General features: G+C 31.8%; 1 protein-coding gene across 3 annotated transcripts in view; it reads left to right on the forward strand.

The window, feature by feature from the left end:
• The first annotated feature begins 278 nt into the window (after nt 1-278).
• The window catches only part of LOC110017997 (nijmegen breakage syndrome 1 protein), a 21,687-nt gene continuing 9,879 nt past the window's right edge, over nt 279-12,086 (forward strand). For all 3 annotated transcript variants that reach the window (XR_002293316.1, XM_020715202.1, XM_020715203.1), the window contains exons 1-9: nt 279-552; nt 652-705; nt 3,359-3,620; nt 3,768-3,853; nt 6,076-6,206; nt 6,679-6,725; nt 6,817-6,925; nt 7,314-7,400; nt 8,748-8,919. Coding sequence is in view for 2 of the 3 variants with exons in the window: in XM_020715202.1 (XP_020570861.1) it covers nt 516-552; nt 652-705; nt 3,359-3,620; nt 3,768-3,853; nt 6,076-6,206; nt 6,679-6,725; nt 6,817-6,925; nt 7,314-7,400; nt 8,748-8,919 (985 nt within the window). In the remaining variant the exon portion in view is untranslated. The remainder of the gene's footprint in view (nt 553-651; nt 706-3,358; nt 3,621-3,767; nt 3,854-6,075; nt 6,207-6,678; nt 6,726-6,816; nt 6,926-7,313; nt 7,401-8,747; nt 8,920-12,086) is intronic.

A 12,086-nucleotide genomic window follows, 5' to 3' on the forward strand; every position in this document is an offset into this window, starting at 1 on the left:
TTTCCACTGATATAAGAACACGTGGCATCAAGGAAATACACATGTTTTCCTGTGATCCAGTTCAATAACACAAGATAATACTTCTCCTATGTTATTCTGTGTTATTCAGGTGTTATTATGATAATATTACTTTATTATTATATTATTATAATATAGGGGATATTCCCAGAATACAATAACACATAAATACTATCATAATAATACATGAATAATCCAGAATAACACAAGTACTATTCAACAATGTTTTTTTTTTTTTGGTTTTTTTTTCAGCTCTCCACCTCCGCGACTCCGAACGCACGTCCGGAGTCAGGATGTAATATTTGTTCCGACGACATGGGGCTCAGCGAATTTAGAGCATTCGTCTTCTTCATTCGATTCATACCTTTAGCTGAAAGCGGAGAGCCATGCCTTCTCTCTGTTTGCTAGTTTGACGAAGAGAAAGAAGAACTCGGTCCCTGTTTTGATATTCGCCACTCTACTACTTATTCTTTGATTTCTGACCTAAACATTCGGCCATGGTTTGGGGATTGATTCCAGCGGAAGCTCTTCGAGGTACTAAGTCTAATCAGCAGTCTATAACGTTTTTGTCTTCTGTAACTTTCACATCTTTTTATTTCATTTCATGCCATTTGAATCATTTGGTTTCTGTAGGTGCGCAGAAGTATTACATTTTGGCTCCCGGAACTTACAAAGTCGGTCGAAAAGGTCAGTTTTTGTCTTAGAGCTCTCTTCTTTTAAAGGACTCTTTGTTTTCTCACATTTTATGTATCGCATATTGATCGAATAGAAGTTGGAAACAATAAATTAAAAAAAAAAAAGTCGGAAACAACAAGGTCCGAGGACGAAGAACTATTGCATAATTAGGTAGTGCCTCTCTTGTTTCAAATCAAAAGGTTTTTGTTAGAAAGTTGTCAGATTGTTTTTTGTAATCAATTGAATGCCAGGTTCCTTCTGTCATTTCAAATCCTTTTTTTCGGCTAGTTTGTAGAGTATGCCATATCTAATAGCATATTTGGTGAGAACCCTATAGAGGCATAGGACAGGAACTCGAAACCAAAAGGGAATGTTCTATCGCAACAATACCTATTTGGCAAGAAAACAAAGTAATCCTCCTTTGCTAATAGGTAGTGGACATATATTTTCTAATCCTAACTAATTATTCAAGGGAAAATTACATACATGGTACCCAATTCTTATGGATTTACCTATCTCACACCTAAACTTTCATTTTTACACACTTAGAACTTTATCATTGGGATTTGACTTTAAAAGGTGATAGTGAGTGCTACTTTTCATATGATGTTTGTAATTTTAAAAGTTTAGGTGTGAGAAAGGTAAATATGAAAGTTTTAGGTGCTATGTATGTAAAAGCTCCATTATTCAATTAAGTAAAGCTAACAAACGAAATAAGCAAATTGTATCTAGAAAGTAATTGATTGCTAATAAAAATAAGGCTATAAAGTAGTAAATGCTTTTGTTGCATTAGTTCCTATCCACCTCAAAAGAACTCGACTTGAGTTTTGGCAAGCTCAGTGCGTCGTCCTTCATCAGGTGGGTGGTATTGGTATTGATAAGGTAGATTGAATGCGCATGAGATATGCATGTCACTGGATAAGGAGACTACATAAGCATTATCATCTATATGCCGAGCCATTGGAAAACAACCAAATTTTTGTAGTTTCAGCGTTGAGTAAGCTCCCGAAGGAAACCATTCTTTCGGAGGCAACCATAACTAGGTCCCCAATGTTAAAGAACTTCTTGCGATGTTGATCAAGTATTTTCTTGTATTTTTGGTTGCGTTAAGTAAGCTTGTTTATAACCTCTTTCAGCTTATGGTCGAAATCGTTAACCAATCTGGCAGTTGTAGGGTGTTTCTGTACTGTTCGTATAGCAGTATCCACTGCATGGTTGAGTTCTTTAGTATAGACGATGTTGAACGAGCTTTTGCCAGTGTTTCAATTAACAATATCCACTGTATGGCTGAAGCACCTCATCTCACTATTTCAAATGCTCTCTAGCCACATATCATATCATGTTATCCAATGTAAGGTTAACAATTTCTATTTGTCTGTCTAACTGGGAGTAGGGGGTGTAAATGAGTCAAGTCTAGCTCGAGCCACGTTCGACTTGAGCTTGAGCTTGATTAATTTTATTGGGTTCGAACTCGAGCTTAAGTCCATGAGTTCGAGCCGGCTTGCTAGCCGACTTTTTTAATATAAAAGCGAGAAAATGATATTAATTTAATCTAGCTTTATAAAAAGATGACAAATAGAATGAATAATTATGTGTTAAATAGTAAGAAATCACTTAATAAACAATAATTGATAATTTGTTGGTCGAGTGAAGTTTTAGAAATGCATAATTGATTCTTTTAAGAAGGAAATCTTGTTGAATTGAATAACACAATTTTTTTGTGATAGTGCAAAATTTATATCCTGAATGTAACTCCTCTAATCTTTGCATTTTAATAGTGGTCACTTGAACCAATTATCAAATTGGCCCACCTACTCAAGGCGTATGCAACTCTGTTGCTTAAAAAAAACTATCCATCTAACATGCGTTCATTTTAAATTTTGACGTGATAGGAGGAATTGTTGCGGCTGATGGACACTAAGTAATACAATTTCTTGATGAAGTAATGTTCCCATTGTTTGAAGGTTTGATTGATGACATATTACCCTTGTTTGTAAGTTGACCACTCTTGCTAGTTGGGCTCTGACAACATAATCAAATACCCGACTAATTTTATCTCTTTTTCGCTTACTGTTAACATTTTTTTTCATTTTCAAATATTTGAACTTATGAGTTTTTTAGGATTCTGAATGTAATTTTTATTTACATGTATGAGTTATTAAGTTTGAAATGATTATCTTACAAACAACACAACAATACTGGGGCAAAAAAATGTTTTTTTTTCATAAACATTTGCAGCGCAGCTGCTGCACAATTTTACAATACAAACAGATGCACAACTTTCTCGCAGCAGTTTCCCCGAAGCAGCTTCTTCGCATAGCTGCTGCATAGTAGCTTTTTCAAGCAGCTGCAGCTGCCCCAACAGGCCCTAAGTATAGCTAACTAACTAAGCAAACAAATTATAACTAAATTGTAATTAACTACTAATAAAAAGTAAGGTTGTACACCAGTGAACGCTTTGGCGGGATCGTAATAAAGTTAGCACAATGTTGCCTATGCAAGGCGGAGTCCTTTCTTTTTTTTTTTCATTGTTAAATGATAAATTACAAATTATGTGGCTCAAAGTCCTGATCTTACAGTGCCAACCTTCTTCTTTAATCAACGGGCCACAGTTTCTCTCACACAGAATCCTTCTCGCTGCTCATTTAACCTTTAAACTTTGCAGATTGCGACATTGTTGTTCAAATGGACCCGGCAGTATCTCGACTTCATGCTGAGATTATTGTTGATAAGCTGATTTCTCCAGACAGTTTTAGTGCTGGACCTACAAATTCAAATTCCCACGTTCGGATCAGAGATTGTTCGAAGTATGGTACATTTGTAAACAAGGAAGTAGGATCCAAGGCTGGCCGTTTGCGCCAAGGTGAGGAGGCAACCCTCAAGGAGGGTGAGACTGCAACTTTTGGAACTGGTAATGCATCATTCAGGTGAATGATAGTTTTAATTTTATTCCATTCCATAGTTGCAATTCTTATTGGTTGATTGTAGACCAGTTGTACGATATTAAAGAAAATTTATGTTGGCAGTCATTTTGAGCTTTATTTCCTGGAATTTATTTATTTTCTTTGTTATAGGTTTTGTTTTATTCCCTTAACAGTCTTCATTCACAACCCAAAACGAGGCCAACTTAAATCAATTCAAGCCATTGCATCATCTATTGGTATGTAGTTACAACTTTCTTTTTAGGGGAATTTACATAGCACACCATTCTTATACACCTAAACTTTCATAATTACACACGTAACACTAAAATTTTTAATATCACATAAAAAATAGCTCTATTACCACTTTTTAAAAGTCAAGTACACCTTTTTATGCATATATTTAAAGCACCAAAGTGCCATGTGTAAACATAAAAGTTTAGGCATGAGATATGTAAATTCATAAGCATTGTGTGCTATGTATGTAAATTTCTCCTCTTTATTGTTTCGAACTCTGATGAGAACTACAAATATTAGTTCAATATGTGCCCATCAATACTGTAATATAGCTACTACATATGGAATTAGAGGCATAATGATACGGAATTATACTTAAATAAATTGCTTTTTTTATATTTCTTACATGCTGGTAGTGATGCCACTGCACGCTCAAAACTATTAGGAATCAAGAATTTATGTGCTAAGCAAAGGTGCTGCTAAAAATGATAAGGGGCATTTACATATCGAACACCTAAAAATTCATATTTACATGCATGCCATCAAAATCTTTAATATCACATAAAAAATACCACCATAATTACCTTTTTAAAAATGAGTATAGTGAAATACTTATGAAAATGTGTAGGTTTATGAAACAAAGGTGTTGTAAGAGTACATATTTAATGTTTTTTAATGTCACATTTATTTCTAACACTCAAAATTTAACATGTTTGTAGTTATCTAAATATTAATAATGAATGAATTTACATACTAAAATACTAATGAATGAATTAGATAATTAATTAATTAATTAATTTGAAAATTTGAGTAATCCATAAAGTTTTAATAAACTTATAAAAATTTTAAATCAATTAAAACTTCTATTTAACAAAACCTTAAAATAATAAAATAATTAATTCATTAAATTAATTCGTTAAATAATTAAATTAATTATTATGCTAGTAGTTAAATAATTAAATTAATTAACATGTTAGTAGTTATTGATTAAATAATTTCAATTAATTAACATTTTAGTAGTTATTATAATTAAATTAATTTTTTAAAGTTATGCTTTTTTAAAAAAAAAATAGAAATTGCCCAACAAACATGTTTTATATTTTATGTTTTTTTAATATAAATAATAACAGTAGCAAACGTGTTTTCTAAAAACAAAAAACAAAAAACAAAATAAAAACAAACAAATTGAATGCAAAAATAAAAATAGAAAACAAAAAGTAATCCCAAATAGGGCTTTAGTGTTTGAATCTTCTTTAGCATGTAAACTCTGAGAACTTTTGATAAACAGAAAAGAGCTGCTATCAAGCATGAGCTATTGATGCTGCTAAATTGCTTCAACAAGCTTTATTGTCCCCATGCCTGGGAAAGCAATGTATAATATTAAGAACTGATACTTAGTATTTTGAAGATTTACATACATACCACTCAATTTCAATTATTATGTATTTGCATATGCATATATAACACCTAAAGTTTGATATTTACACTTATAACACCTTGGTGTCGTAAACCTATGCATGAAATGATGCATTATTTAAGTGGTATGCATGTAATATGAATGTTTGTGTTAGCTATGTGAATATATAAGAATTGTGAGGACCGTTGTTGTTGGTTCATGTAGCTCCCTGCTTAGTGGGATAAAGGACCGTTGTTGTTGTTGTACTTTTTGGTCTCCTTTCCCTATCACATGAAGTGTGGCCTTAGGGAATCATTAATGACTTCATATGAAATGACGGGTTGATGGATGCAACATATTCATGTATGGATTGATGATTCCATATAACTTAAATAAATGGGGCATTTACATACATACCACCCAATTCTTATGTATTTGTCATATCTAATAGCTAAGCTTTACTTCTTATATTTATAGCACCTAAATTTGTCATGTCACGTAAAAAATACTACTATTTTAATTTTTATAAATTGAAATAAACCTTTTTCATTCATAGATAAGGTGGTATGCATGTTAAAATTGGAATTTAAATGTTAGATATGTAAATGCATAAGAATTTTGCGGTACGTACGTAAATTAGTTGTCAAAGTAGTACTTTGTTAGGTAGAAGATTTGGTGGTGTCTAGATACTGAAATTTAAATTTTAGTTGAAGTTGAGTGAGATTTTTTTGAGTTCAGAAAGTGATAATAGCATTTACCTGTTTTCAATAGAGTTTTTGATGTAAGGTGATCAAATTACATATTTTAATAGCAATTTATTTATTACAGGTGCAACAATTACGCCTAATTGGAGAGCTGAGTGCACCCATGTTCTTGTCAACGAGTCTTCTTCAGTGTCAATAGAACTCATCGATTCGATTCTTGCCAAGCAATTTGTCGTCCTCGTTCATTGGTTCGAGGTATATTTTTTGCAAAATTTCCTCCTATAACCTTCTTGGAAAGATTTACGTACATGCCACTTAATTTTTTACATATTAAGTAATAAAACTTCAATTTTTACATATAAGCCGCCTTACCATGAAAATGTGTATTTCACTTTTTAAAAGCTAAAATTGTGATATTTTTGATGTGATATAAAAGATTGGGAAGTAAAAATATAAAATGTAAAGTTTAGGTGTTAGATGTGTAGATACATAGGAATTGGGTGGTATGTATTTAAATGACCTACTCCTTTTTTATCTCCAAGCGATTGAGGGTTTTATCGCAATCCTTAGTGACTCGTATATGTTTTCTTATGATTACATACTAGCATTCAGCACCTTGACTTTTCACTTATGTTGTTTAGCGAATATTGCACGGATGTTTCTTTGCATTGTAGATCAATAGTATTCAGTATGCTCTAATATTCTTACATGTTTTGGCGCTGCTTAGGTGGTTGCCGAGAAAAATATTTGCACGGAGCTGCCAAGCTGTTCTGCGTAAGTTTTTTCCTTTTTTTACCTTAATTTTCTTGTGAGTAAGCGCTTGCTTTTTGTTATTAAGTTCATGAAATTTTATCAATCTACTCAGCTATGTACCAACCTTGAAGCTTGAGGATAATATTGTAAGGATTGTGGATCCCAAGGTTCAGGAAAATTGTCTTGAAGGCTATGAATTTGTACTTACATCACCTCATAAGGTGAGGAGTCTAATTCTCTTCTTGACCTGGTTAGGGTGGCAACATGTTTTTCCGAATTACATTGAATACCTTAGAGCTTGTTTGGGATCGCTTTTAATTTTAATATTTAATTTTTCTTTATAATTTTATTTTAAAAACATTTTTTTAGTGCATTTTTTTTGCATGTTTTTTTTATAAAAATCATATTAGCTTGTTTTTAAAGACATTCAAAACATCTAGAATTTATTTTGAGTGTTTTTAAAATTTAACTAAACTTGTTATAACATTTCAAATATGTTTTATTTCAAGTAAAAAGAAATACATAAAAAAATAAAAAAAAAATAAAAATCAAAAGTGATTCCAGACGGCTCCTTAAATTCCACTTGAAAACCTGATGTTTTCTTCGCAGTATAAGTTCGGCGATAAGTTGCTGCAGCTACTTAAAATGATTGGAGCAAGATTTGTTGGTGCCAACGAGTTTTTGTTAGATAGCCAAGTAAGCTATGCTTGCCTCCCTTTAATTTTATAAAAGGGGCATTTACATACATGCCACTCAATTCTTATGAATTTACATATCTAACTCCTAAATTTTACTGTTTACCTTTAAACCTCTCAAAATTTTCATATCACATAAAAATACCATCATGTTAAATTTGAAAGAGTGAAATATATCTTTTCGTAGATACCTGAGGTGTTATGTATGCAAAAATTGAAGCTTAGGTGTTTGAGATGTAAATACATAGGAAGTGAGTGGTATGTGTGTAAAGATTGAAGTTTTTCTGATGGATATTTAAAAGTATAACTATGTCAAATGCATAAAAAGTGATGATATATATGAGCTATATTAATGTTTATATTTTGAATTAGGATAGTAGCCACATCTCTAGTTATATCAGTAGCCAATCAATTTATTATGGGCATTAGATTTTTCTTTTCTTTTTAACTGAAGAACAATCTTTAGTAAAATTAGTCTTTCCTAATATGCTCAGTTAGCTTTGATAATTCAAATACTTATATTTACAGGCATACAATAAATTTTTATAGTACATAAAATAATATATTAGCTAATTTATTATCCATTGCTCTACTTTAAAATAGATTACATAGATCAATTTCTCCACTTCTTTTTAAACCCTTAAACGTTTAAAGTACAATAAAAATAGTAAAATATCATTTATCATTCAACCATAGAACATTTAAAACTTCTCCAAAGCTATGAAGCTAAAGATAAAGTCAGTTGTTTTGAAATGTCTGAACAAATATGAACGCTTGTGTTCAAGTAAGATTTACGTCATACCACTCAATTCTTTTGTATTTACACATCTAACGCCTAAACTTCAATTTTACATACACACCACCTTATGCATGAAAAGGTGTATTTCACTTTTTAAAAGTTAAATGGTTTTATTTTTGATGTGATTTGAAAGATTTTGGTTGATAGATGTAATTAGCAAAGTTTAGGTGTTAGATATCTAAATACATAAGAATTTGATGGTATTTATGTAAATGCCCCTATATTTAAAACGTTTGTTGCATGCATGTGCTGTGCACATGATTAAAACTACGTCGATTTGCTTTTGCTGCTAGCTAGCTCAATTAATTTTTTTGTTGGATTCTCATTCAACTATGTTAAGAAAAATAATTAACGAATTTACAAAAATAACTTAAATCTGCCATGACCGCAAACTTTCTGCAATGTTTAGGAACATATTCAATTGTTTAATGCATGTTTATTTGAGATTGAAATATTTGGCATTTACACCCTGGAACATATTGTATTTTAAATATTTATTGTTTGAAGTATTTTCTTCCAACATATTTATCTACCTAATAGAACTTTTAGACTTCAGCAGCTAAGGAGAATAATCAGGCGGTTCTTGTAATTCCTGGAGAATCAGCAAATGAAGTTAGCTACTCTCGAGAGTTCTCTTCTCTATCTAGAATCACCGATGTAAAACTACTGGCCGCTATCTTATCTGGGAACTTGGATTCTTCTTTCATCGAGCTTCCTTCTAGTATGTATTTTTTATTTATTGATTAATATTGCCATTTCTTTTGTTTTACAAGAAATTTTCTTGGATAATTGTTTGAAGTAAATAGCCACTCTTGCACGCAATGGGTTTAAATTTACTTATTGAGATTAAAGTAAGATACATGAATATATCTTGAGATATCGGTATTCATTTTTTCATTCTCGTACACATTTTCTTCGTTGTCTAGAATTATTGACATATAGAATCTTTCTTTATTGATCTGTGTTTCATGATATTTTGTCATGCTTGACATGCTTTTTTTGAATTTTGACATATATGACATATCATTATTGCCATGTTGACATGTTGAGTTATCTAGATTGTAGTGGGTAAATTGTTAGAATACTTAGGTGGTGTTTGGTAGCAACTTTGAATAGTATTTATCATTGAATTTATGAAATCCAATCAAACATAAAAATGCAAGGGTTCTGCAGATTTATGAATTTTCAGATTTAAGGGCTGAAAGTTTGCCTTCTTCGATTAGCCTTAAATCCAGATTTACTAAATCCACAAGGAGGGTAGATTTAATGGATTGACGATTATCTGATTTACTAAATCCTACTTGCAGCCAAACACCCCCTTAGGGTGAATGTAGGATTAAAGTGGTGGTGATGGCTTGTTGTGGAAGTTTTCATAATCCCTTGGATTTTACTAGAATCTAAAAATAGTATTTTTGGTTTAGGGTTTTATGGGAGAGGCATGGGGATGATTTGAGGGCAGAATGACTTGTGGATTGTTAGGTTTTGATGCGAAGAGTTCTCATGTTTATGGTATTATTTCAACCCATATTAAAAGAGTCTGGGAACAAAATTGACATGTTTTTATATTTTGAGACTAAAATGACCTCTACAAAGATTTAAAAAGGATTCATGTAGCCGATCCCACTTAGTGGGATAAAGGTTTTGTTGTTGTGTTTTTCCTGTTTTCCACAGCTTTGTAGAGTGCTCAAAGCTTTTGCATTGGTGAATGCCACAAAGCAATCTACCAAATGATTGAATTCAATGATCAAGCTCCATCCCTTGAGTGCACACACTCAAATTCTTAATTAGTTGTAAGTTTGTCATGACTTGGTCTGAGAGCTTGAAATATCAATGTGGGAGCTTACAGTCGGATAAAAAAAGATTATATAAACAGATTCATTGCTTAAATAAAATCATCTAAAATATAAAAAAGTCATTCTATTTCACAATTTTAATTTACAGAAGTTAGTTTAGATTTGAAGTTCTTTATTGTACCTATCTCTTTCGGCTCATTGTTGTTTGTACACAGTCTCTGGGATCCATCTTCACAAAGGAGGTTTTTTAAAAAAGAATTTTAACAACTTAATGCATGATTTGAACAAATAAGTGAATAAAATTTATCTAAATTACAATAGTTCATGTTTTAAAATTATTTTATAAAAAAAATAGTAAATAGTAAAAAGGAGATAATAAATAAATATGTTTTATTGTTATTTTATTTCTTTCATTTAAAATGTCGTCTGTAGGAGCACCGCTAGATATATATTAAAAGTACATATTTCATAATATTTTTCAAAACCAACCAAAAAGAAGACAATTATCCATTTTTATTTCCATTTTACATGCACGGATACGTCGCTTTCCCAGCTAGTATTTTACGGTTGCCTCCATATATGCATATGCATATATATATTTCATTTATTTCTTTTATATAACATTTACTTTAAAAAATTTAGCATATGAAAACATGAAATTTGTATTTTAAAAAAAATTAAAAGCATTAAAAATATTTACAATTTATTTTAGAAATAAAAAAAAATATATTATAAAATAAATACATGTTTATCCACCTACTCGGTATGGTCGATTGTCCTTTCATCCGTCAGTCTATTTCTTTGGTGTACTTATAGTAACAATTAGATATGATCAATTATTATTATTTTTTCCTTTTTAAGTTACAAGGTTTTTTCGTTATTGTATTAAACCCATCAAATTGGTTGAACATATATAGGTGGTAAACTTTAATAAAGTGATATACATTAACATCATTTAATTTATTGAAACTTTATTAAATTATGGAAATCTTATTGATCATTTGTTTTTAATTAAGACATTTCCCTAACATTTAATTTATTATTTTTGAGTTAGAGCACTAATTGTGTTGGGTTTGAGAATCTAAATTAATTTTCACCTAACCTAAATAACAATTATAGAAATTAGGTATTTAATATTGCACGTGGATATCATACCTTAAATTTCTCTCTTCCTTTTTTGGTTTTGCTTTCTACTGAGTCAACCTAAACAATTTTAACAAAGTATTAAGTCATTTAAATTAGTAGATTTTTTGAGATTTCTTCAGTTGTTTGCAGAAATTTTCTAACATAAAAATCTTAAATTTTTGGTTTCGAAAATCTCGCCTAAAGCCAAAAAACTCTTATTATTCATCCATGTTAGTTGTTCTGCTTCAATTTAAGCTAGTGAGTGTTCAGTCAAGAGTCTCTTGCATGTTAAAGCCCCTCTTGTGCTTTTCTCGAGCTTGGAAAATCCCACGAGATCAGGAAAAGTCTGCTTCAATTTAAGCTAGTGAGTGTTCAGTCAAGCGTCTCTTGCATGTTAAAGCCCCTCTTGTACTTTTCTCGAGCTTGGAAAATCCCACGAGATCAGTAAAAACTTGCTTCCCCCTCTCTACTCGTTGCCTTACATTTTCCCCTCAATCGGAACTTACAAACACTCGGCCAAGCGTCGCCTGCATGAGGAAAAGTTTCCTATGAGTTGCTCGAGTTCTCACGCGCTTGGAACTTGCACATTTTGCTTGGATCTTCCCTTTCTCTTGCGCAAAAGTTCAATTTGTTTGTGCAATCGTCGGTTAGCACGTTTGCTACAAGCCGCTTATCCTTCGCCTCCCTCACTCTCTGAACACCGACTCTTGCACCATGGCCCGCTTTCTTCCGCGTATGCGGCTCAACTATTCAGTTTGAACCACTCCAACCAATCAGCGTGAAGGTCTGTTCATGTGGCCGTTGCTTCTCTAATTTTATCTTCCTCACTAGGGCTGTCAAAACGGCTTGGTCTTCGCAAACAGCTCGTGTTCGGCTCGTTCGCTAAGTTAACGAGCCGAACACGAAAAACACGAATAAATATGTCTTTTGTGTTCAGCTCGTTTTGGCTCGAAATACTACTAATCAATTA

The sequence above is a fragment of the Phalaenopsis equestris genome, unplaced genomic scaffold, assembly GCF_001263595.1.
Source record: "Phalaenopsis equestris unplaced genomic scaffold, ASM126359v1 Scaffold000002, whole genome shotgun sequence".
In the NCBI taxonomy this organism is placed as follows: domain Eukaryota; kingdom Viridiplantae; phylum Streptophyta; class Magnoliopsida; order Asparagales; family Orchidaceae; genus Phalaenopsis; species Phalaenopsis equestris.